At 37.7% G+C, this 27,807-nt stretch overlaps 1 protein-coding gene and 1 long non-coding RNA gene across 2 annotated transcripts in view; one reads left to right on the top strand and one right to left on the bottom strand.

Moving 5' to 3' along the window:
- The window catches only part of UGP2 (UDP-glucose pyrophosphorylase 2), a 177,412-nt gene that overhangs the window by 53,621 nt on the left and 95,984 nt on the right, over positions 1-27,807 (bottom strand). Inside the window, exon 3 of the mRNA XM_070480154.1 lies at positions 10,314-10,412. Coding sequence (XP_070336255.1) covers positions 10,314-10,365 — 52 coding nt within the window. The 5' untranslated portion in view covers positions 10,366-10,412. The remainder of the gene's footprint in view (positions 1-10,313; positions 10,413-27,807) is intronic.
- LOC139039414 (uncharacterized) lies at positions 45-6,956 on the top strand. The gene is made up of 2 exons (XR_011492676.1): positions 45-866; positions 6,707-6,956. It is a non-coding gene; the product is annotated as an uncharacterized lncRNA (long non-coding RNA).

Genomic DNA, 27,807 nt, shown 5'->3' with positions numbered 1-27,807 from the left:
CCTGGCCAATGAGACGCGCGGAGGTGGCAGGGGGTGGGGCGTCTGCGGCCTGAGGCAGCCTAGCGGAGCCGAAGCTGGGATGGGCGCCGCACGTTTCGTGGCTGAGCAAGGAATGTTTCTTCACCAGTACAACTCCTAGCCTTCCACAGATACTTGAGCAAGAGAGAGAACCTGAAGCACGATTGGTTATTTTCGTACTGCTTAAAAATGTTTCCGCTTACCAGAGATTGAAGATAGTTATGTACCCGGCGGATAGAGTCAGATCGCCGCCCCACCCCCACCCCCGCCCCCAAAAGCAACTACCCTGAGACACCCCAGGCCCTTCTCAGTAAACACAAACTGTTCTCACACAGCTGGTGTCGGGAGGGTTAAGGAATAAGCAGTTGGATGTGTGGTACTTAAAACAGGAGGAGAAATGTAGGGCATCGAAGAAAATGCCAAGTGAAGGCTCTCACACCAGAACTACCACCCCGGTTGCTATTCCTACAGAGATTTTCGCTGTGCTAGACGGTTTACTTTGCAGATAAAAGGGGAAATGGCTTAGGTTACCTATCACGAGATGCTTACCTTTTAGTAGACTCTTGAAGTCCTCAAGGAAAGAGGATTTTAAAAGTTAGAACGTTTGCAGTGACTCGGGGACTGCAAGAGGCCCCGCCCAACGCCGCTAAATCACACCTGGTATTGCCAACCCCACCTGCCTGTATGACCCAGTGCGCCGGTCGTTGGGTGTATCTCAGACTTTACAAGTCATGACTCAACCCACCTGCATTGGGACATGTGAATTGTCAGCGCTATCTTAAGGTGCCTTCTATAAATCAAATCATTCTAGAAGAGTCTGAGGCATTGGACAACACTAATCAACCAAGGTAAGCGAGAGTTTTTAAATGACTCATTCTATAAACAAACTATTCTTTTTAGTGCTGCATATTCCTATGGGAATGTTACTGAAGTAACATAGAAAAGGCCAGTGATTCATTTGTCATACTGGAGAATGATAACCCTTGATATTATATTTCTTCTGTGAAATACAAAAAGATCACATCCAAAAACCTCTCAGCTGTAAAAGTAATTTCTCCAAATAAAACCAAAGAAGTGTGTAGAATCCAAATGTCTACACTTTAATAAAAGCCTTTATGTACAGTAGAGGAATTTTTCCAGCACTAGGTAAGCAGTATTTATCCATCACTGTCAACACCAAAATCAAATACTGCCAAAAAATTTGAGCCCCATAGCGTTGCTTAGCTGAAAGATAATAAAGTTGAAGAGTGGTGAAGAGTCTTTAATTATGGAGATTTTATTGTAAGAAGGATGATCAGTTATTTTTACCTACCAAAAGATTAAGGGAGAGGAAGTGAGTTTTAATTGCAGCAAGAGTTTTTGGTAAAATCTAAGAATGATATCTTGGTTTATGAGTGATTATATATTAAGATATAGTATCAAAGGATGCTGCCTCAAGAAATCTCTAAAAAGAAACTGCCTGTCTTCAGTGGTTAAGTCGTATCAATTCAGAGGCTGGCTCTTAAAGAAGTAAAACTCTAGAAGCTGTATTCCCAAATATTATTTCAATTCAGTTCAGTTCAGTCGCTCAGTCATGTCCGACTCTTGGCAACCCATGGACTGCAGCACGCCAGGCTTCCCTGTCCATTACCAACTCCCAGAGTTTACTCAAATTCATGTCCATTGAGTTGGTGATGCCATCCAACCATCTCATCCTCTGTCATCCCCTTCTCCTCCCACCTTCAGTCTTTCCCAGCATCAGGGTCTTCTCAAATGAGTCAGTTCTTCACATCAGGTGGCCAAAGTATTGGCGTTTCAGCTTCACAATCAGTCCTTCTAATGAATATTCAGGACTGATTTCCTTTAGGATGAACTGGTTGGATCTCCTTGCAGTCCATGGGACTCTTGAGAGTCTTCTCCAACCACAGTTCAAAAACATCAATTCTTCTGCTCTCAGCTTTCTTTATAGTCCAACTCTCACATCCATACATGACTACTGGAAAAACCATAGCCTTGACTAGATGGACCTTTGTTGGCAAAGTAATGTCTCTGCTTTTTAATATTCTATCTAGGTTGGTCATAACTTTTCTTCCAAGGAGCAAGCATCTTTTAATTTCATGGCTGCAGTCACCATCTGCAGTGATGTTGGAGCCCCCGAAAATAAAGTTTGTCACTGTTTCCACTGTTCTCCATCTATTTGCCATGAAGTGATGGGACCGGATGCCATGATCTTAGTTTTCTGAATATTGAGCTTTAAGCCAACTTTTTCACTCTCCTCTTTCACTTTCATCAAGAGGCTCTTTGGTTCTTCTTCACCTTCTGCGGTAAGGGTGGTGTCATCTGCATATCTGAGGTTATTGATATTTCTCCTGGCAATCTTGATTCCGACTTGTGCTTCATCCAGCCCAGCATTTCTCATGATGTTCTCTGCATATGAGTTAAATAAGCAGGGTGACAATATACAGCCTTGATGTACTCCTTTGCCAATTTGAAACCAGTCTGTTGTTCCGTGTCCAGTTCTAACTGTTGCTTCCTGACCTGCATACAGATTTCTCAAGAGGCAGGTTAGGTGGTCTGGTATTCCCATCTCTCTCAGAATTTTCCACAGTTTTTTGTGATCCACACAGTCAAAGGCTTTGGCATAGTCAATAAAGCAGAAGTGGATGTTTTTCTGAAACTCTGTTGCTTTTTCAATGATCCAAAGGATGTTGGGAATCTGATCTCTGGTTCCTTTGCCTTTTCTAAAACCAGCTTGAACATCTGGAAGTTCATGGTTCATATACTGTTGAAGCCTGACTTGGAGAATTTTGAGTGTTACTTTGCTGGCATGTGAGATGAATGCAATTGTGCGGTAGTTTGAGCATTCTTTGGCATTGCCTTTCTTAGGGATTGGAATGAAAACTGACCTTTTCCAGTCCAGTGGCCACTGCTGAGTTTTCCAAATTTGCTGGCATATTGAGAGCAGCACTTTCACAGTATCATCTTTTAGGATTTGAAATAGCTCAAATGAAATTCATAGTGCCCTGTAAAATGGAATTTCTGTATACACTGCTTTAAGTTTAAATTCTGAACCCCCAAACATTTTGTAAAAGAGCCTCTTACTCCCTCAGAACCTCTAGAAACAATCTCACTTGGCAGACCACATGGCATTAAAGGCGAAATATCATGGCCATGGAGAAGTTTCAAGTCTTCTTAGAAGGCTGTTGTCTATTTCTGAAATATATTTATGTATTTTAACGCCTGAAATGTAATTTTGTGTGTGTATGTATGTTTGTATGTGATCTTTTTTTTCATAATACACTACTGTGGAATTTTCGTTTAGGGTCCATGACACTGATAATCTGTAAAATTAGATATTTGTGATGTAAATGGATAGATTTACAGATGAAACTTTTGCAGAAATTTAAGTGTGTGTGTGGGGGGGGAGCAGGGGCAGAATCTAAAGGAAGAAGAAAATGGTGACCTGGGAAGGAGTGTGTGTACATACAGGGATGATTTGAAATGAGATTAACTGTAAACTAAAAAGAAAGCTGGAAGCCGATTTTTCACTGCTACTATATACTACCATCCAAGGATGATATAAATTCTGCTTATAATTTTCTCATTCTTTCTTCTACTCCTGAGTAGAAACTTGAGAAAATTCAGTTTAATTTATCCAGTTCTATGTCCTGGGATATATAACAACCTTGTATCTTTTTCTTTAGACAGGAACATTCTATCAACACAAGAAAACAATGGCTGCTGCCTTATTTCTAAGCATCCCTTTTTTGATGCCTATTTAGATTTAATGCTTGACATAGTATCTGGTGTATAGCACGGACTCAATAAATGTATTCTTTGTGACCAGTCTAGAGCCACTAAATCTTTTCAACTTGCAGTGTTGTATCCTAGTGTCTACCCTTTGAGAACTATAAATAAGATTACATTTTTAACTTAAATTTAGAGGTAAAGAATTTTTAAGTTTCAGTTATTTCCACCTAGAATGTGAACTTGGGCCAACGTAAAAGAGTAATAGCAGAAAATGCACCGTCCTGATGACTTGACAGTAAGCTTTCCTAACTACCCACCATGAGCATTATCTAATATGGGGTGGTTTAGAAGTTGCTTAAGTATGAAATTAGTGTACAGATCAGCAATGTGTGTGGTCTTTTAATTCTTTTCTTGTTTATCCTGCCCCCATTCCCCACACACAAGAAAATAAAGTAGTGCAGTTTTGGAGAACACGTCCAAGACATAAAAATTTCTATGTCATGCCCAAAGTGTTTAGCCAAGAGACCAAGCAACAATTACACACTAAACTGTTACCCATGCTCAACATTGGCACCCATCCATACTCATCTAAATCCTGGGCCACCCACTGAAAGAAGAAAAAGGGAACTACTATTAATTAGTCAGAAGTTGCCAGTTATTGACTAGACATAACAGTAGGGCATTTTACTTGAGTCAAAAGATGACCAAATAGGGTTAACTGGAAAATGATATCAAGTAGTATCTGTGAAACAGACTACTAATGAATGTGTAGTTTAAGAAATGAATGGTGTTTCCAAATACTTGAGGAAGAGAAAGATTTCATTCTTTCCTGTTGCCAACACCCTGTTTTTAATGAGTCAGGAAGTTTTCTGAAACAAGTTGTGAATTTCAATTATAACATATCCTTCCATTTATTCATAGTATGATTTTAAAAATTACATTTGAAGGTTATATAACTTTATATCACAACAATATTGCTTTATATCACAGCAATTATTTCAAATAAGATATTTTTAAAAACAGGGTTTTTCACATTAGCTAAAGAGTTGATAAACCAATCTTCTGAGTAGTCTTAAAAGTCACCAGGCTTGCAAAAATGCAGTTTAACCACAACATGCATTATCTTGTTCATGCTTATCGATAATTTCCTTCCTGGTTCTCCTTTGAAAGTTGCATAGAAGTCAGGTCTTTTCTATGTTGTCTCCTGTTACTCTTATTCTACATGTTGTCCAGAGGAGAATGTTGGTGACAAATGGTGATGCCCATAAATTGTTAAATCTCACTTCTATGCCAAACTGCCTGTAACCCCTTGATTATAGAGGCAGAATGAACAGGCCCAGGAATAACTGTAAATAATAGTCTGTATTCACTCAGAGCTTCTAATAAACATAGATTGTTATATAGTCATATTTCAGAAATATGAAAAAAACTCACTAAGGAATAACACATCTCTTACTAAACTTATAAGATAAAATAAACCTTATACTCCTTTACTAAGGTGACATATACATAGGTGATAAAATTACTTATTGACTTTGAAATCCTCAAAAAGAACTGGTAAATAGAAAAGTATTCAGTTTAATCCTATTTTTCTTCCTCTTTTAAACATATTAAAGATTCCCCGCTGTGCATTCCATCAAACATCTTTTGATGGCTTTCCAAACATCTCTGCCTCTGGTCTAGCTTATTAAATTTCTTGCCAGTGCCACCACTGGGAAGGATAAAGAATTTCTGTTCCCTAACTTAGGCTCAGGGAATTTATTTTAAGCATTCATACTCACCACCCTAACTAAATATTAAAGAAAAGATCCTCAAGACTGTTCTTTGGATGAAGCTTAAATAACTGGGTAATTGTGCCATTAAAATGGGTAATATGATTAGCAAACAAAAACTGTTTTTTTCCCTTCTTAGAAAAGGAGTAGGACTGCATATTAGAGAAAAGACCATAGGAAAAAATGTGATATACTGATGTTAAGTTCTGATATCATTTTTGATTGAACTTTTAAAAAACTTTTCAATAGTGATGCACATCTTTAAAAAAAACAAAACTAATGAGTACCAAAATGCCTATAATGAATAGCAGTTCTCTCCTACTCTGCCTTTCCTTATTCCAATCCTGTTACCCAAGGCAACCATTATTCTTCTGACAGTTACCTCAGCTATACCTGATTGTTATTTTTAAGTGCTTATTTTGCTATTTGTTTGGTTTCTGGATTTTTGTTATTGTACATTTTGACTTCTTGTTACAATAGATATGGACTATGCTTATGTATACCATGGACATTCTTTCCTCCATTGTTTTAGTCTTCTAAACTTTGTAGAACTATATTTCCCAGTCTTTTCCTTATCGTAAGACAGAGAGAAAATGGTATTTGTATGGTATCCTATGGTAACCTGAAGGGAATTTGTAAATATCTATAGTGGACTTGCTGAAAAATTAACTGCTTTTTAAATATGTATAAAATAATGAAAATAAAATAAATGTAAAGTAATATGAAAAATATTAACTATTAAATTTGTAAAAAAAAAAAAACACCTGAGAGAGTGAAGGACAGGGAAGCCTAGCATGCTGCAGTCCATGGGGTTGCAAAGAATCAGACATGGCTGAGCAACTGAACTGAGATGAAATCTTCAAATATTTGAATGAGAAATTTGAACTTCTGTGCCTGAGCATATTATTTTAAAATCAAGTTTTATGCCTGAAATAGCCCTATATAGGTTCTGATAAAGACTTTCAACTGTTAATCTCTTCACATTCTTGAGAGTCACTGTAGTAGGCTGGAAAATGCCTCCCAATATATCCAGTTCTTAATCCCCGGGACATATGAATATTATCCTGTATGGTAACAGGGACTTCAAAAATGGAACTAATTTAAGGATTTTCATGTGGAGAGATTATCCTGGTTTGTTTGGGTAGATCCTAAATGTAATCACAAGTGTCCTTAATAAATGTCTACAGAGGGAGATTCGAAGACAGAGAAGAAAAAATGATGTGATGATGGAAGCAGAGAGAGAAAAGATGATGTGATTCAAAGCCAGGAGCTAAAGAATGAAGATGGCCACCATAAGCTGGAAAAGGCAAAGAAATGTTTGTCCCTTAGAGCCTCCTCTAAGGTTGCGTGGCCCCTCTTACATCATGATTTCAGCCCAGAGAAATCCATTTCGACTTCCAGAACTGTAAGGGAATAAATATATGTTGTTATAAACCACCTGGACTGTGGTAATTTGTTTCAGCAGCCATAGGAAACTAATGTAGTCACCATTCATGAGGAACATTACACAAATACATGGTAAAAAAAAAAAATTTAAACCTTTTCTTTTGCAACCGTTCAAAAATGTATAATGGTTGATATTCTATTCAAAGAAATCTGACAGCTTTTTTAATCTACGAACACAGTGTTATGATAAGGCAAATGGATTTTTGAATCCAACTGAAGTTTTTTCTAGCAAGTATTTTAAAATAATGTCAAGGGTTTAATTTGTAAAACACATGTGCATTGTTGGATTAATCAGATTTCAACTACTTTGGATGACATTAAGAGGGCACATCAGCTGCAAACAATCAGAAGAATCTGATGTCTGTGAAGTCAGAGTCTCAGAGCCATCAGAGTTGCACCACCCTGGAGCTCCATGCTGGTGGCAGTGTGCTGAGTACAGCCAAGGACGTATTCTACCATCTGGACATCTACTTCAGCAGCCAACTGCTGAGCATACTACTGTTCACCTTGGATAAGAGGCCTATGGAACTACTAGACATTTCTTATCACCCATTCCACCTCTGTTTTCTTTGGGCCATCTTCTGATAAAGCCTGTGAGCAGCTGGAGGCAGCCAATCCAGGGGGTCACAACTGCCTGTCCCAGGCCTGAAAGGCTTAATATCATGCCTCACAGCTATAAGCCATTCAAAACGTAAAATTGGAAAATTCTGGTTTGTATTACTCCTCCCACGACTGCTGTGTAGTATGCCAAGAAAATGAGAATTTGGAGCAGAGAGCAGCGCTAGGAGAGAGAGGCTATTCTCAGTTATCAGTGACTTTCAAAAAGAATGTTACAGAGAAAACAGTAGAGGTTGACAAACCTACTGAAGTTCTGGCTTTGCATGGACAAATTAAAAACAGATTATTCAAATAATAGAAATAAATTTATTGAAGAACTACTGTCTGAATTTGGAACATCACAGACAGATTCAGAGATTTAAGTTGTTTGATATGTAAGCTTTCTTAACACAAATCAGCATTGGATAGAGACCAGATAAAGGCACAAATGGAGTAACAGGATAATGAAAGAAAAAAGGATCTAACTAGACCATAACTTTCCTCAAGTCATGTTAGCTTGAGGGCTTTTGCCAGTTTCCTAGTGAAAAGAAATAAAACAATAATTATTTGAAATTTTCATGTGTATGTGTATGTATGTTGGTATACATGCATATTTCCGTATGTTTGTTTATAATTTATGTATTTTCTTATTCCAAAAAGAATTTGAGGCCAAGACACACATATTCTTGATTAAGTTCATTGCTTAGTAAACTGCAATAAATGTAATTCGTTCTGAAGTGGAAATTGAGTTTCATCATTCTCATCTAATCCTTCTTGTTATCTGTAGATAGCCATGTTAAAGAAGTCCTTTAGGCATTATTTTTTAAATGGCTTTTCCTCATTACAGTGAACCCAAATGAAAACAGTTCAGATTCTAGGGTTCAGAGATATTTAGGAAGTAAGTGGGCTTCATTATTGTATATTAGGTGTACTAGATTAGGTATGTTATACATTAGAGTTGACCCTTGAATAACGTGGTGGTTGCAGGGGAAGAGGCGTTGACCCTACCTACACAGTGGAAAATCCAACTATTGCTGTTTCTGTCTCAAAAATAAAGGAATGATAAATGATTCACCCAAGGGTAGGAAGCTACAACAATTTAGTTAGAATCAAGACTGAATCCCTAGTTCTTAGGATTCCACCTATTGTGATCTCTAATTGAACACAAACTCTCCCCCACACTTAAAGATCTGCAAAATGAAAATTAAGGTACTATGTTGAGAAAAATCTGTGTATAAGTGGACCTTTCCAATTCAAACTCCTGTTCAAGGATCAACTGTACATGATCAGTCTCTAAAGCCGTAAATACAAGTCCCTTTAGGGGAATCCCTACAAAATATGTACCATTATCCAAGGGTTTCTTTGTTTTAATTTATTAGTATTTTTTTCTGTTTCAGGGTCTATAACAGTACTGATTTCTAGGGAGGCAGAAGAGTGTATTGGAAAAAGCAGACTTTTAGAAAATAGCCTGTTTTTTATTTTTCGTCTGCCACTTAGAACTTGAAAACCCTGGATAAATTACTTGGTTAACTTTATTAGCCTTAGTTTCCTCACTGAAAGATGAGAATAACAACTAATATCCTGTCTTGCCTCCTACAGTTACCATAAAAATCATCTTGGTCAGTGTTGGCAGGATAATGATTTCAACTGATGGTTTCCTGTATTGTTTGACATAAATTAATGTCGTATGTGTTATAGTACTTGACTGTTTAGTTCAGTTCAGTCACTCATTCGTGTCCAACTCTTTACGACCCCATGGACTGCAGCACGCCAGGCTACCCTGTCTATCTCAACTCCCAGAGCTTGCTCAAACTTATGTCCATCGAATTGGTGATGCCATCCAACCATCTCATCCTCTGTCATCCTGTTCTCCTACTGCCTTCAATCTTTCCCAGCATCAGGGTCTTTTCCAATGAGTCAGTTCTTGACTGTAATTGCTTATTAAATATTTGTTTTTCCCTCCACAGACTATAAGCTCCTTGAGAACAAGGACCATATCTATCTTGTATCCCCATAGCATATCATAGTCTTTGGCACATAATAGCCACTCAGAAGAAACTTGTTGAATATGTTATCAAACAAGATATTTATGAATCAATTTTAAAAGCAGTGGAGTGCTATACAGGTCTACATTAGAGTTTTCCCATAATTTCTTTAGGAAACATATTTGCGATGGCAAATAGTTGACTTATAATTTTACTTTCAGAATACTAAACAAGGCATTTCAAAACAAGTTTGTTGTAATAGAATATTTGCAAGGTTGGTCATAATTCTTCCTACCTCTGTGCCCTGCTCCTTTCCAACATCACTTCACCACTCCTGTCATTAAGAGGTAGAATCTTTCCTCCTTATCTTGAGCCTGGGTGGTCTGGGGACTTTCTTTGATCAATAGAATGAGGCCAAAGTGATGTTGTATGACATTCAAGTCTTAGCTTTAAGAAACTTTTCGGTGGTTCATCTCCTCTGTTGGAATGCTGCCCTGAGATCACTATGTGAAGAAGCCCATCCTAGCTTACTGGAAAGTGACAGCCCACCTGAGGTGGAAGAGTAGTTAAATTAGAGTAGGTATGTTTAAAATCAGTATAAGAGGATACTATCAGTCATTAAAAGATGTGGTTGTATATATGCTGACATGGAAAAATATTCCTTTTATCTTAAGTGGGGAGAAATGTCCAATTTCATATCCCAATTAAGTCGCATTTACCCACCCCTCCCACCCTGTTCCCCCCATTGCTTTTGCTCAGTCTTTACCTGTGGCTCTAGGAACTTGCAGTAGAGGGAGAAGCATGGTCTGCGTTTTCATTCCTCTTCCACTCTCCTTATGGTCGTAGTTCCTCAGAAGCTGAGAGACTGGAGGGAAAATGTGGAAGAGTGATAAATATCTTTTTAGTTCACTTGTTTGCAATTACAGTTCTTTGTTAGTTGTTACTGCTTTAGTTCTATATGGCAAAGGTGTAAATACCAGCTTTCTAATGCAGCATTTATAAGATTTGTGAGAACAGGAGGAGGGTGCTTGCAATGTCTTCCAGCTATGCAGTTCCCTGACCTGGGAGATCTGGTGCAAACTTGACTTCTTTACCCTACCTCAGCTCTTATAATTTGTAGCACACCCACAGACTCTGCTTTAAGGATTCTCTTACCCAAAGACTGCTCTCTTAGGTGGAACATTAGCAGAATGACTTTAATCCTGCTTCCTTCCAAGCAGTCTGTTGGCTAATGAGAAAATCCTACTTCCTTGCCACACCAAATAGTCTGATAATACACTTCTCCTTTGCTTCCTAGTTTCCACTCTGTCATCTCTTTCTTTTCTCCTTTCTCCACTTAAAGTAGCGCAGGACAGATCAACAGGAAGCCTCCCTAATACTGATGAACCTATTTTCAGGGCAGGAATAGAGACACAGACATAGAGAATGGACCTGTGGACACAGTGGGGGAAGGAGAAGGTAAGACAAATTGAGAGAGTGGCATTGACTTATATACACTACCTTTTTAAAAATGAATAGCTGGTAGGAAGCTGTTGTGTAACACAGAGTGCCCGGTGCTCTGTGATGACCGAGAGGGGTAAGATGGTGGGGAGGCAGTGAGAGGGAGGCTCTAGAAGGAAGGGATATATACTTTTGGCTGACTTGTGCTCTCGTATGGCAGAAACCAATTCAAGCAGTTATCTTCCAATTAAAAATTATAAGAAAAGTAGCAACCTAAAAAATATCCAACAAGTTGAGGTTGATATTGGTCTTCCCTTCTTGTGAGAAGTGATTTTTCAGTGTTTCTACCTCCCCTGGTTTGGGAAGTAGGAAACCCACTGCTCCCCATGGAAAAGGTCCTGTACTCTGGCCTACAACAGTGCTGACAATTTCTGTTTTCATTATCCTTCCTCAGTCTTCTAGTCATAGAGACTGGGGCTAGGTGGCGAAGGACTGGGATTGGAAGCAACAAAGCTCCAGTTATTGAAGCTTTCTCTTTGCAATGAAAGATACTCAACACCTCTGTGCTCAGCTTGACATATCACCAACTCTGGGGCAGTGTAGTAAATCCTACTCAAATCCTGTGATGTGTCAAAAAAAGGTTTCAGGTAACAGAAAAATTCAAGGGGTGGAAATAATTAAATAAAATGTGGAGGAAAACAGTTTCCAGATGAAGTGTGTTCATGAAAACATAACTGGACAACTTAAACCATTTTATTTTTCACCTTCTTATGAAATTTCCAAGCATGGTTTCATTCGTTTATTCATCCAACAAATATTGCTTGAACACCTACATGAATCAGACACTACTAGGCCATGAGTTTATGATAGCAAACTTGATAGAGAAGTTCCTGACCTAAGCAAGGGTGACAGACTATAAACAAGTAAATAAAATAATAATTAGTTAAATACTGTAGGTTGAATGAAGAGCTGTGAAGGAAATAAATAGAGTGCTGTGATCCAGAATAAGAAGGAGCATTAATGTGGTAAGGTGGTCAAGAAAAGCCTCTCTGAGAGCATTTAAGCTGCTGCCTGTAGGGGCTCAAATATAGTCCATATGGTGCTCTCCAGAAAGGTACTTTTTCCTAATTACAAAGAATCCATGTGTGGGTTAACATGGAGGCTCTGAACATTTAAGCCAAAACCTGAAGGATAAAAAGGAGTCAAGTCAGTCATGTAAAGACCTGAGGGAAAAAGTACTCCAGACAGAATATCAAATTACAGAGGCTCTGAGGTAGAAAGAGCACTGTGTGTTCTAGGAGATGACAGGAGGCTAGAGTGAGGAAATAAGAGTGGCATGAGGTGAGAGATGCATCTGGAGAAGTAGAAAGGAATCAGACATTCAGGGCAGCTGTATAGGTTTTAGATTTTATCCTCTCCTTCATTTAAAGCAAGAGACTGACATGATCTGGTTTACATTTTTTAAAGACAATAGAGCTATATTTTGAAGGTAGAAATAACAGGAATTAACAATGAACTGGATGAAGGTAGAATTGGATGAGGAGGGAGGAGTCATGGGGAGTGAATTAAAAGCAAAGAGTCAAAAGTGGCAGTTCATATCATAGCACCAGGTATTGAGATGGTCAAGGCTGAGGCGGATTCAGATTCAAAGAGAGAAAATTCTGTTTGGTCATGTTCAGTTTGAAATGCCTAGGAGACATAAGGAGATGCCAAGTAGATGTTTTAAAGTTGTGAATCTGGAGGTCAAAAAGAAGTCTAGCCCGCCTATATAAAGTTAGGAATTGTCAGCAGATAGTTTTTAAAGCTCGAGGACTAATATAGGGGAGAAGACATATAGAATAGAAAAGAAGGTACAGGAACTACAGCATTTAGAATCACATTAGAAAAAGGTGGTGTTAGTGGTAAAGAACCTGCCTGCCAATGCAGGAGACCCACGAGGCTCGGGTTCAATCCCTGGGTCAGGAAGATCCCCTGGAGAAGGGCATGGCAGTTCACTCCAATATTCATGCCTGGAGAGTCCCATAGACAAAGGGGAACCTTGTGGACAGTCCATGGGGTCACAAAGCGTTGGACAAAGACTGAACAGCTAACAAGCAAAAGCAAGACCAAGAGTAGCCAGTTATTTAAGAAAACCAGCCTAGTGTGCAGTATAGAGCCCAGCGAGGAGAGTATCAGAAAAGGCCAGTTATGAAAGTTTAATTAAACTGAGTACAGAAAAGAGAGCCAAATTGAGATTGTTACTTTTATAGGAGTGATAGGGAGATTGAAATAGATTGAAGTTTGCCATTTATCTTAGCAATGCTAATTATAAGAAGGCAGTGGAATTTCAAAGTTCTGAGAGAAATTAATTCTGAACCTAGAATCCTATAGAAAGACAAAGCATTGATGGATGAGGGCAAATGAGGGAATTTTAAACTATTTTTTGATCTCTCATGCCCCTTTTCAGAAAAAAAAAAAGAAACATGGGAAGCTGGTAATAGGATCTGCTCTATGAATGCAATAAAAAGGTATTTCAGTGCAAATATTTAGACTTCCAAGGTGATCAGTAGTAATAATAATGAAAAATAAGAAGTATCTCAGAAGAACATCTTTAAGAAAAAAGTAGATTCATTTTATACAATAGCATTTTTAAAAAACCTTAATAATTTTAATGAGAGTGCATGTTTTTCCTGTCATCAACTAAAAAAAAAAAAGAATTAAAATCTTTAGTAAAGGCAAAAACTTGTGTAACTCATGGTCCAAATATGAAACTAAGATGTGACAGGATTATGAGTAATCAATGGAAAAGAGAATCTGTTTGACATTGCCACCTAGAACATTCTCCTTCAATAAGCATAAATTTAATAATATGATTTACATCTGTCTTTTTACAAGTCTGTCTATACATTTGATTCAGCAGTGAATAAGATTTACAAAATTGATTGTAATATTGAAAAACAATCACTTTTAAAAATAAGTTGAAGGACAAAATACAAAAGACAATTATCCTAACACAGTAAATATTATAATTATTGACTGTGTAAAAGTAGGGATACACCTAATGGAAGTTGGGAAGTGGAGGGAAGTGAAAGGATGCAAATGCACTAATCTTACATAATGGAGGAATTAAGAGACATTTTTAAATGTGTGGATGAACACTTTCTAACGGTAGATCAAGAAATAAAGGTTTAACCAACCAATCAAAAAACGGGCCAAAGAACTAAGCAGACATTTTACAAAGAAGACATTCAGATGGCTAACAAACACATGAAAAGACGCTCAATATCACTCATTGTCAGAGAAATGCAAATCAAAACCACAATGAGGTACCATCTCACGCTGGTCAGAATGACTGCTGTCCAAAAATCTACAAACTATAAATGCTGGAGAGGGTGTGGAGAAAAGGGAACCCTCTCACACTGTTGATGGGAATGTAAACTAGTACAGCCAGTGTGGAGATTCCATAAAAAACTGGAAATAGAACTGCCATATGACCCAGCAATCCCACTGCTGGGCATACACACCGAGGAAACCAGATCTGAAAGAGACACGTGATGAACACCCCAGTGTTCATCGCAGCACTGTTTATAATAGCCAGGACATGGAAGCAACCTAGATGTCCATCAGCAGATGAATGGATAAGAAAGCTGTGGTACATATACACAATGGAATATTACTCAGCCATTAAAAAGAATACATTTGAATTAGTTCTAATGAGGTGGATAAAACTGGAGACCTATTATACAGAGTGAAGTAAGTCAGAAAGAAAAACACCAATACAGTACACTAATGCATATATATGGAATTTAGAAATATGGTAACGATAACCCTATATGTGAGACAACAAAAGAGACACAGATGTATAGAACAGTGTATTGGACTCTATGGGAGAAGGCGAGGGTGGGATGATCTAAGAGAATAGCATTGAAACGTATATTATCATATGTGAAACAGACCACCAGTCCAGGTTCGATGCATGAGACAGGGTGCTCAGGGCTGGTGCCCTGGGATGATCCAGAGGGGTAGGATGTGGAGGGAGGTGGGAGGGCAGTTCAGGATGGGGAACACATGTACACCCATGGCAGAGTCATGTCAGTATGTGACAAAAACCACCACAATATTGTAAAGTAATTAGCCTTTAAATAATTAAAATAAATAAACAAATAAAATTAAAAGAAATGCATAAATAAAAATAAAATAATTAAAATTAAAATAATTAAATTTAAATTAATAAAATTTTAAAACATTAAAATAAATTAATAAAAAAGAAATAGAGGTTTAAATATATTTAAAACAATTAACTAAGAAATAGAACTTAATGTACTGTAATAAAAATTGCAAAGATGAGACTACGGAAAGAAAAATGGAGGCTGATGTAATTAAACTAAGTTCTTATGTTCTTTTTTGAAGTGTGGAATCAATTTTTAAAAAGTCAGGAATTGAATCTAAATGCGGTATGTGTGTATTATTTTCAAGGATAGAGGTATCTATCAGAAGTACTAAAAAAGTTTCACTACTCTATCTTTAGAGTAGTGGTTTCGAATTGTGGGAGTGAATCAAGTGGCTACAATCTACATTAGAAGGGCAAAAAAGAAAAAGTATGAGCAAATAAAATTCGTGAAACTTTTATCTTGTGTGTGTGTGTGTGTATGTGAGTGTAAAATGTATTTCCTACTTGGGTCCTGGTCAAAAAAGTAATCCAGGAAGTAGAACTAAGTTGTGGACAGTAGTTGGGCTACATTTTTATCTTTTATTTTTCTACTCCATGTATTTGAATTTTTAACTCATGCCTGTATTAATTTTATAATAATTAAGAATATGTATCTGTTTTTTAATACATTAAAAAATTCATAAGCTTCCATAAGATAATGTGGTATATTTCCTAACAAAAGCAAATATTAGGCAATTTTCTTAAGAAACAAAATGACTGGCAGTCTTACCATCACTTAGCAAGAAAGGAAAAATAACAGCAAGTTTTAAAGATTACTTAAGGCTCAAGAGAGGGAAGCCTGGGGCAGGGCCAAGAATTTAAGACTTTAGGAGTGGATTAGTTGGACATGACTGCAGCGACTTAGCATGCGTGCATTGGAAAGGCACCCACCTTCCAAGGAAGGAAATGGCAACCCACTCCAGTATTCTTGCCTGGAGAATCCCAGGGATGGAAGAGCCTGGTGGGCTGCTGTCTATGGGGTCACACAGAGTCGGACACGACTGAAGCGACTTAGCAGCAGCAGCAGCAGCAAATGGCTTAAAGAAATAATAGAAGTTTAACTGTCACTTTCAGGATATAACCCAATACTAAGAATAACCTTGAATCAACAAATAATTTTACCTTATTGTGTCTATGTAATGTTTCATCTATCGGTGAACAATATAATTGCTTGCATTTCTATGGTGACTTTCAACTTTCCTCAGTTTGCATCAAATATGATACAATTTTAGAGTACCTGTTTGCCCAGATCCTCCCTTTTCTAAAAGCTTCTACTCCATTGGGGTGAGATCTCTGTGGCCATATGCAATTTGTGACCTACCACCTAGCCATTAAAGTGTTGGTCACTCAGTCAGTCATGTCTGACTCTTTGCAACTCCAGGGAGTACAGCCCACCAGGCTCCCCTGTCCATGGAATTCTTCAGGCAAGAATACTGGAGTCAGTAGCTATTCCCTTTTCCAAGAGATCTTCCCTATTGATCAAGCCCAGGTCTCCTTTGGTGCAGGTAGGTTCTTTACCATTTGAGCTATGAGGGCTTCCCTGGTAGCCTGCAAAGAGTTGGACACGACTGAGCAACTAAGCAGAGCACACACCTAGCCATACCTACTTTGACCAAAGAGACTCCTGACCTAATCTGTACTAGTCAGACTTTCTCTCCTAGGAATTTAGAATTAGAACTGAGAAATGGTGGTCATTTTGTATTGATCCCCTGGGGAATAAGGATATCATTCTGGGACAGCCATATTTGGTCCATACATATAGATACCTGCTCTTCCCATGCCTTCATATTCACACTTCCTTTGTCACCTTGCTCACTCCTTGCACTTTGCAGTGTTAGATACCCGAGGTTCTGTCATGTACCTCTTGGGATACAGAGTTGATAAGCATTGGAGATCAGGTCTGTGTACTTTGAGTACTGTTTTCCTGTTAGGACCAATCTTAAAGGAGTTTATTCCAGAGAGCCGGGACACAGAGGCATCAATAAGAAAATGGCACCAGAGGTAACTGACAAGTTTATATTGTACCCAAAGAGCAGAGATGATACTAGCTGAAAGGCTGATTTCCATCTTCCCTGCTGCCTCTGCTGGGGCTCCTGTGGTTGATAACGTGAGGTAAGATTTCGTTATATGGTTGATCAGCTAACTCTGTAGATCCCCTGCCTTTGCTTTGTTGTTGTTTATTTGCCAAGTCGTGCCTGACTGCTTTGCAGCTTCATGGACTGTAGACCGCCAGGCTTCTCTGTTCACGGGAGTTTCCAGGCAAGAATCCAGGCGTGGGTTGCCATTTCCTCCTCCAGGGGGTCTTCCCGACCCAGGGATTGAACTCACGTCTCCTGCATTGCAGGTGAATTCTTTACCGCTGAGCCACGGGGGAAGCACTCCTGCCTTTGCTGGGGCCCTTAACACCTAAGATGACCATATATCTTATTTATTTGGCACCTAGTTTCCCCTTAGCCCTAATACAATTATTAGTGCTCTTTCATTCCTAAAAAGGTCCTGGTTTGGATGATAAGTCATATGGCCACCTACTCTTGATCATAAGAGCTGTCTGGCACTCTGGTAGAACCAAAGCCTTAGTCTCTTCACTCCTCCTATTCACTGTTGAATACCTCTGCTGGAAAAGCCTCCAAGCCTCCATTCTCCCCATGTCAGGTCTTTCAGCTGCCACTTTGAAGCTATGAGTTTGAGAGGCAAAGAGGTTGGGTAGTCATTTTTCTCCTTGTCCTAGAAACCACCCCCCTCCCCGCCCAAAAACAGGCTAAAACTTTTAAGAAAATGCTTGATCTAGAGGCTAAGTTACCTCCTCCTTTCCATATACTTCCTCTTATAGTTCTTGTCCTGCTATTCACTTGTACATTCTTTTTTCTTTCTTTTTATTTTTTTGTTCTTTAATATTTGGCTGTGCTGGGTCTTCATTGCAGCGGCTGCAGGCTTCCCTATTTGTGGCTTGCAGGCTCCAGAGTGCACTGGCTTAGGATTTGAAGTGTGCGGGCTTCTCTCTAGTTGTGGTGCTCAAGCTTAGGTGCCCTGCAGCCTGAAGATCTTAGTTCCCCTACCAGAGATTGAACCTGTGTCCCCTCCATTGGAAGGTGGGTTCTTAACCTCTGGACAACCAGGGAAGTCCCCTTCCTTTCTTTTTTAAAAAACTCTTCCTGTTGTTTTTTTTGCCGAGTTGATTTTGAGGAAAGGCATTTTGGTGAATGATTCTCCACTGAGTTGGAATTTTTTTCCTGAGGTGTTTTTAACCCAAAGTGATGTGATATAGATATTAAAACCATGCTAAAGGCTTAGTTTTGTGCATTATCTATGTAGCACCAGGTACATTTGGAATAAAAGTTTGACTCTTTCAAGTGTATAGGTTGGCCCTGTGAAGAGTTTTCAGGTATTGTAGTTTTTCAGGTATGTGGGCAGTTGGCTGTAGAGTATCTTTGATGCCAGGTAAGGTCATCATTGAAGAAGTTTAAGAGACCTGGATTAAAGGCCTGATTTCACCCATCTTGTGATCTTAGGCCACTGATGTTCTGCCCCTGTGGAATCATGCAGTTTTATTGCTGAAAAGAACTAATGATCATCTAACTGAACCCCTTTAGTTTTACATGTAAGAGCATAAAGGAGTAAAGAGGTAAAATGATTAGCCCAGTAGCTCACAACTAGTAAGCAGTACAAGCAAGATTAAAATCTGGGTCTTAGGACGTGGTCCCTCAGTAGGGAAAATATGAGGTTCTGCATTTATAAAGGACTTTCTCAAAGTGTCTTACTCCACCAGTACATTTTATCTGCAGTTTTATTGTCTCTGGGGCTTCCCTGGTAGCTTGGACAGTTAAGCGTCTGCCTACAATGCGGGAGACCTGGGTTCGATCCCTGGGTCAGAAAGATCCCCTGGAGAAAGAAATGGCAACCCACTCCAGTATCATGCCTGGAAAATCCCATGGACCGAGGAGCCTGGTGGTCTACAGTCCATGGGGTCGCAGAGAGTCGGACATGACTGAGTGACTTCTCTTCACTTCACTTCTTCACATACACAGAAAAGAATTCAGCTTCCTTAAAAGGAGAGAATAAAGCACAGACAAAAGACTATTAACTCATTAAGTTGACAAATACTTATGAAGTGCCTACTGTTCCAGGTACTGTTCTAGATATTAGGGATATAGCAGTGAATAAATTTGAGTCTGTGCCCTTGTGGGTATATATTCTTGGGAGAGGGAGGCAGGTGATGAACAAATAATTATTTTTTAAAATGTCAAGTAATAAAAGGTTCTGTGAAGAAAAATAGAGGGTAAGAGAAGAAAGTTTGACATTGGGATCAGGGAAGGCCTTTCTGAGGAACTGAGCAGAGACTTGAACCAAAATTGCAGCAGCAAGCCAAAAATATACCTGGAGGAAATTGTTTCCAAGCTGCAGTTCTAGGACACACAAAAACTTTGAGCTGGGAACATTCTTGGGAAATTTAAGAGATATAGTGGCAGGATGAAAGAAAAAAAATTCTACACCTAGATAAAAAGGAGATTTTAAAAACCTCCAAAGAGAAAAGATAGATTCAATTCAGTCACTCAGTTGTGTCTGACTCTTTGTGACCCCACGGACTACGGCACGCCAGGCCTGCCTGTCCATCACCAACTCTCAGAGTTCACTCAAACTCATGTCCATTGAGTTGGTGATGCCATCCAACCATCTCATCCTCTCTCATTCCCTTTCTCTCCCACCTTCAATCATTTCCAACATCAGGGTCTTTTCAGATGAGTCAGTTCTTCACATCAGTTGGCCAAAGTATTGGAGTTTCAGCTTCAGCATCAATCCTTCCAATGAATGTTCAGGACTGATTTCCTTTAGGATTGACTGGTTGGATCTCCTTGCTGTCAGTTGTTAAATAAATAGGTTAAAGATGTCCTCTGTATATTGGTCCTTATGTTGTTTACTTATTCACAGCAGGCTAGGACCATTATTTCAAATCTACCAATGTCAAACTCAAATTTTTATATTTTTATTTATATAAAAACAATGATAATAATGACTCATCAGGGAATAGAAAAATAAGATAGTGCCGAAAAATTGATGCTTTTGAACTGTGGTGTTGGAGAAGACTCTTGAGAGTACCTTGGACTGCAAGGAGATCCAACCAGTCCATCCTAAAGGAGACTAGTCCTGGGTGTTCATTGGAAGGACTGATGCTGAAGCTGAAACTCCAATACTTTGGCCACCTGATGCGAAGAACTGACTCCTTGGAAAAGACCCTGATGCTGGGAGGTATTGGGGGCAGGAGCAGAAGGGGACGACAGAGGATAAGATGGCTGGATGGCATCACCGACTCGATGGACGTGAGTTTGAGTAAACTCCGAGAGTTTGTGATGGACAGGGAGGCCTGGCGTGCTGCAATTCATGGGGTCACAAAGAGTCGGAAATGACTGAGCGGCTGAACTGAACTGAATTGAAAATATTAATGGTAGTAACATGTTTAATGGGATATAGTGAACATACTAATAGGAGAACTATCCTAGGTCTTTGTTTTATTCATAATCAAGGTAGATATATTTATCAATTTTAGACTCTATAAATGTTCATATTAAAGATATAACTAAAGGATATATGTAGAATGTACTAATAAATATAATACATTGTAAGGTAAATACAGTTTATTTAATGCAATAGATAGCAGCAAGAGAAAAAAAAAGATTTTTTAAAGTAAAAAGAGCTTATTTAACTTTCAAAGAGAAAAGCATGAAATAAAGTAAGAAATAAATCCAAATTATCACTAAATGGACTCAATTCACCAATTTAAAATTAGACATTAAAAAGAAATAAAATAAAATTAGACATTATCAGATTGAATATAAAAAATATATATAAAAATGTACCTGAATTGAATTTACAGGAACTATGTCTAATACGAAGACATAGAAATACTTAAGTAAGTAAAAGAAGAAGTTCTACAGTAAGGCAGGAGGAAAAAAAGTCAAAGGATTGGAAGGAAATTAATAAAACGGTCATTATTTGCAGATGATATGATTGTCTACATAAAAGAATCCAACAGTCTGCTGACAAATCATTAGACTTAATCAGAGAATTTGTCAAAATGTCCGATACAAGGTTTATATCCAAATTTAAATGCATGTTATGTACAACTAGGAAAAATAATATTTTAAGAGATAATTTTTGTAATAGCAAGAAAAGATATAACATCCTTTGGATATTAGGCAAGGCTTTATAGAGAAAATTATAAAACTTTAATGAAAACATAAATATATTGAGAAATATAAATATATCATTGGCTAGAAAGATAATATTATGAAGAAGACAAGTCTTTCAAAATTGATCTATCCAAATTTTGATTGAAATCTTAGATGAATTTCTTTAACTTGACAAGTTTGAGAAAATTTATATGAAAAATCAAAGACCTCAAAATAGCCTAGATATTCCTCAAGAATAACTAGGGAAGATTTGCTGTATTACATATCAAGATTTCTTATAAATTTATATTAAGTAAAACATATTGGTAATGGCCCAGCAATAAAAAATTGACCAGTGGAACTATAATAGAGTCATGGTAACTTGATTTATGCCAGGTGGATAGTATAGATGACTGAAGAAGGATGAATGTCAATAAAGAGTGATAGGTTTTAAACTACTTACCTTCAATATTCTTGTTAAATGAGATCATAAATGTCTACATTGTTTAAACTACTGTTAGATTTTTCTGTTACTTGTAGCCCAAAGAATTCCTGATACAGGCCCTAGCATCCTTTGGTCCCTGATAAAAGTCTTAGCATCCTTTGGTCAAGGACACATGATTAAAATGGTGCAGTCAAAGTGGATCCTCAGACTTGTTAAGGAATGACAGGGAAGAGACTATGCTGCTTCTACTAAATTTGAATCTGAGTGAATATGTGCCTGAAGTTTCTGGGGACTACCACGTGGAACCCAAGAGGGAAGCTAACTCAGGGGAAGGGAGAGTGAAGGATGAAGAAACTGAGTTTTGATTACAAGAGTTTGAACCTTTTAACTTAATGACCCAGATAACAATGATGTTGTAGCCGCTCACCTAGAGCCAGACATCCTGGAATGTGAAGTCCAGTGGGCCTTAGAAAGCATAACCAAGAACAAAGCTAGTGCAGTTATGAAATTCCAGCTAAGTTATTTCAAATCCTAAAAGATGATGCTGTTAAGGTGCTACACTCAACATGCCAGCAAATTTGGAAAACTCAGCAGTGGCCACAGAACTGGAAAAGTTCAGTTTTGATCCCATTCAGAAAGAAGGGGAATGTCAAGAAATGTTCAAACTACCACACAATTGCACTCATTTTGCATGCTAGCAGGGTAATGCTCTAAATCCTTCAAACTAGGCTTCACAGTATGTGAGCTGAGAACTTCCAGATATACACGCTGGACTTAGAAAAGGCAGAGAAACCAGAGATCAGATTGCCGACACGCCAACATCATATCATAGAAAAAGCAAGAGAATTCCATAAAAACATCCACTTCTGGTTCATTGACTATGCTAATGCCTTTGATTGTGTGGGTCATAAGAAACTGGAAAATTCTTAAAGAAATGGGAATACCAGACTACCTTACCTGCCTCATGAAAAACCTGTGTGCAGGACAAGAAGCAGCAGTTAGAACTTGACATGAAACAGTGGACTGGTTCCAAATTGGGAAAGGAGTACATCAAGGCTGTATATTGTCACCCTGCTTATTTAACTCATATGCAGAGTACATCATGTGAAATTCCAGGCTGGATGAAGCACAAGCTGGAATCGAGATTGCCAGGAAAAATATCAATAACCTCAGGTATGCAGATTATACCACTCTAATGGCAGAAAATGAAGAGGAACTAGAGAGCGTCTTGATGAAGGTGAAAGAGGAGAGTGAAAGCTGGCTTAAGACTCAACATTAAAAAATTAAGATCATGGCATCCATACCCATCACTTCATGGCAGATAGATAGGGAAACAAAGGAAACAATGACTGATTTTATTTTCTTGGGCTCAAAAATCATTGTGGAGAGTGACTGCAGCCTTGAAATTAAAAGACGCTTACTGCTTGGAAGAAAAGCTATGACAAACCCAGACATCATATTTAAAAGCAGAAATATCACTTTGCTGGCAAAGGTCCATACAGCCAGAGCTATGGTTTTTCCAGTAGTCATGGTTGGGCATGAGAGTTGGACCATAAAGAAGGTTGAGCACTGAAGAATTGATGCTTCTAAACTGTGGTGCTAGAGAAAACTCTTGAGAGTCCCTTGGACAACAAGGAGATCAGGCCAGTCAATCCTAAAGGAAATCAACCCTGAATATTCACTGGAAAGACTGATGCTGAAACTCCAATACTTTGGCCACCTGATGCAAATAACTGACTCATTGGAAAAGACCTGATACTGGGAAAGATTGAGGGCAAGAGGAGAAGAGGGCAACAGTGGTTGGGATGGTTGAATGGCATTACCGACAATGAACATGAGTTTGAGCAAACTCCGGCAGATGGTGAAGCACAGGGAAGCTTGGCATGCTGCAGTTCATGGGGTCACAAAGAGTTGGACACAATTGAGTGACTGACCAATAACAACAACTGAGACCCACCTTCTCCTGTCTCCTTCTCCTATTATGTAAAAAAAAATTATGTAAAAAAATTTATGTTAAAAAATAATTGTATGTAAAAAAATAATTATATAATTAGATTTTTCAATTATGTAAGCCAATACATTTTTAAAAATTTATTTAAGACATTTAAGTTGAATTGTCTGTCTTATGCAACCGAAATGATCTACTAGAAATGGCAAAAACTCAGCTCACTTTCTCAAAAAGCTTATCATCGAAACCATGATCTTACAGTTTTAAAATGTTGCTTACTGAAGCTGAATGTGACTAATAAAGCTAATGTATAACCAAAATGCAGTTGAGACTACAAGAGCAGTAATTAGTTTGAAACATTTGGGTCATCGTAATATTTACATTTTTTGAAAATTCTAAGAAAGAACAAGAGACTCTTCCACCATGTTTTATTCAATAAAACCAAAGCTGAAGTGTTGAGAAGGAAGTATGATATAAGGTCAGAAGGCAAGCTTAATTTTGTTTGCCATGTAATAAAGGTGCATGGGATTGTAGAAAATAAACTCTTGCCTCATTCTCTATGGAAACAATTTTTACAAATACGTACTTATAAACGCCTTTTAAATTTCAGGTATTTTGTTAACTAGTCTTGCTAGGATGACTTACAAAGGAGAAGGAGAAGAAAGTCTGAAAGTCATGAGACACAAGAGATTGTATTTGTGTTTTTAGAGGATTTTTCAAAATAAAAGAGATCTTAAAGCCAAAGAAATACCAAATGGATTCATGACAAAGAAAATGTCTACAATAGTAGTTCTCAAAATTAATTTTAGCATTGGAACTTTTTTCCAAATGAAATCTTACAGAGAATTTCAATATGTAAATTAGACAAATGTATTTGTAACTATAGCTTTTTTAATGTAACTATATAACATTTGCTTGTTAAGGAGAAGAGGAAGGATGCTACCTTTAGTGTGTTTGTTGAACAAACTAAAAATTTAAAATCAAGAGTTATGGATGACAGTTCCCATCTTTTATCATCATCAGGATTTAGTTTATTTCTCTATTTATTTTAGCTATGCAGGAGTAGATAGACATTTGCAAATAGTAATTTTAGGATACTTTTGAATTAAACTGACTCAGAAGCCTGAGAAAGGAGTAGTAGATTTTCCAAAATTTTATTTCAAAGTTAAACCATTAAGCATGTCTACTATTGGAACTAATTATCTTATATTTAAAGGTTAGAGAAGACAGAACTAAAAGTTACAAGTGTTGCGTAAAATACTTATAATAGGATACAATATTATGACATAACACTTGCTTACTTGTTAGTCTGTTGTTTTTGTTGCATAATTGGCTGTTTTGCCTCAACAGAGAATTTGCCAAATGATGTGTCTGAACATTTAACTGTTTTTTAACTGAGCATGATGCATGTTTGTTATGGATTTGTGCTCATTTGTACAGTTTTATGTCAGTAAATGTGCTGATATGTCTTAATTTAAAAAAAAAATAGAAATGCAAAACCATAATTTTCAAATTAATCTTCATTTATGAGAAATTTAAGTGAGCACACAACACATTGATGAGGAAACACAAGGACTGCTCACAGATATTTCAGTTCTCTTCCTGGGTATTGGTAAGGTTGCTCTTCCTGGCCCACTTTGGAACTGGTTGTTGCCATGAAATGTGAAATGTGAGCAGCAATAATATTTCTGGCAGCACTTCTGGGCAGATGTTTTAAGTGTCCCTGCAGAGTTCTTCATGTCTCCTTTCCTCTGCCACAGTGATCAAAGACGCACACACATGAGGAGTTTCTATCAGCCTGGGTTCCTTAGTGATGATGAACAGAATCCCCTGCTAGCCTGATCTGAACTTGTATAAAGTCACAAACTATGGATCAGCCGAAGCAGCCAGTTAGCAGAGAGGGGAGAGTGGGACAGACTTGCAGAGAGAATCTGAGATGCTGGGAAAGAGTGATGAGAGGGATCCCTAGAATTTCTTTGGTTCCACGTGCTTTCCATGTCCCACGGGTTCTAACACGAAACCCTGTATAATCCTGTGGAGCTTGAACAGGACTCCTGATACAACAACGAGCTAAATAAAACATGTGTTTTGGCATAACAAGATGTCCTCAAAATGTACATGCTGAATCAAAAGGTATGAGCATTTTAATATTGAATGCCAAGTGTCACCCACTAGCAAGGATGAGAATGGCCCTTGCATAACACAGTAGTCTTGACCATCCTGGATGTGCACACTAAAAAACAAAGCAAAGGGAGGAAGAAAGCTTTACTAATAGGTCCAAAAAAAGTTAAGCCTATTCATCAGCATTTTTTTTATTAGTGAGGCTGACTTTTCCAAATGTTTCTAAGCCATTCCTTTTGTAATTAAAATAATTTCTCTTGCTAATTAATTTATTAGAATCAAAGTTTTCTTACGGGTGTATGTGAGTTTTCTGTGTAGCAATACTTATAAATATTTTCCCAATTTGGTTTAGCTTTCATAATTTTTATGTTGGTGGTTTATGTCAATTTTTAACCTTTGTGTAGGTTATTTTCCTTTACTAAGTGGCATATTATCCAGTACTTTGTTAGCATCTCCTATGACTGTTTATTGTATAAAATTATTCTGCCTACTTTTGTGTGCTATGTAAATTGACATCTTTTATACATAACTATTATTATTATTTCCCATATTTTTCCTTTTAAAGATCAAACTGATTGGGTCACTAACCTCAAATCTTATTTTTACTTTTGTAAATAAAGTATCTAATTATTTTACTGCACATCCCAGCAATCATACCTCCTCTGCCTTGACATGAAGATGGTTCAAATTTTAATTTTATGTTAATTATAAGGCTGCTAAAAATGATTTTACTGACCACCAAAGAAATACACCTGAACTTTACCCCTGAACTTCATACCTAATTGTGTGTGTGTGTGTGTTTTCTGAAACTCGTTATTTTGAATTTGAGGCCGATGGGTAGGGTCTTCAGTTTCAGTTCATTTCCAGCAGTTGTTCCACTTTATATAACTGCTGAAAACAGTTTAAGGCTACAGGCAAATCAAACATTTGGAAACAATGGTGGGCAGCATTCTGTCTCCTGAGAAATGTTATGATCTAATCCTAACTTGACTTTTGTCCAGGTAGTTCACTATGATTCACTCTCTGTCCTGTGATTGTGCAGTTGTTGCCAGAACACAAACCCTCATCTAACTCTGCTGCTTGCAAAGCTCCCAGTCACCTGCAGGTAAAGTCAAAACTCCTTAGAACAGAAGAAGACCCTTTCACCATCTGGCCCCCCTACATTTTTATCTTCAGTTGCACCCCTATTTAAAATGAGCCCAGAAGCTGCAGCTATACAGAAGTGCTTGTCAGTCTCAACAAATTATTTCCCATATCCGAGCTTTTGCACTTGTTACCCTTCCTGTTTAAAACGTTCTGTGCTTCTCTTCCCTCCCCACCCCAATTCTTAGCATCCTTCAAATGCTGACTCAAAGTTCACTTCCATAGTGACAACTCCAAGTTCAGACTGCCTGAAAGTCAGTCACCCTTTCCTCTAGGTACTAGACAATTACTATCAAGTGGGGGCGAGAGATGTGGAAACAAATAATTAAACACAGGTTAAAAAAAAACATGAACTCCTTAAGGACAAAGACCTCATCATTTTTTCACCTCTCTGTCCCCTGCATCTACCAGTCACACAACAAATAAATGTTGAATTGAATTTAACTGAATCATGTGTAATGATTTAATAATTGCATTTTACCTTTAAGAATATCCACTATGTGGATATTCTTTCCTAAAATTATAGATTCATACTTTGACTTTAAAAAACAAACTAAAAAATGGTTGCTAAAATTTTACATATGTTTGTATTATGATTTTTAATAGATTTCAGCTAAATGTATATATTGTTATTTTTTAAATTATGTAGTGTTGCTTTTTTACTTTAAGGTGGTCTGTATAATTCATAGAACCTATGTAAATGTCTCAAAGTAATTTTAAAGTGTATAAAACATATAAAGAAATGATATTGAAGTTGATATTTGATACTTTCTTTGCAAACATCCACCTGAAAAAAGTTAAAGTCATAGC

Source organism: Odocoileus virginianus, chromosome 2, assembly GCF_023699985.2.
Source record: "Odocoileus virginianus isolate 20LAN1187 ecotype Illinois chromosome 2, Ovbor_1.2, whole genome shotgun sequence".
NCBI classification, from domain to species: domain Eukaryota; kingdom Metazoa; phylum Chordata; class Mammalia; order Artiodactyla; family Cervidae; genus Odocoileus; species Odocoileus virginianus.
The sequence above is the reverse complement of the archived record's forward strand: the minus strand, read 5'-3'. Positions and strand labels throughout refer to the sequence as shown.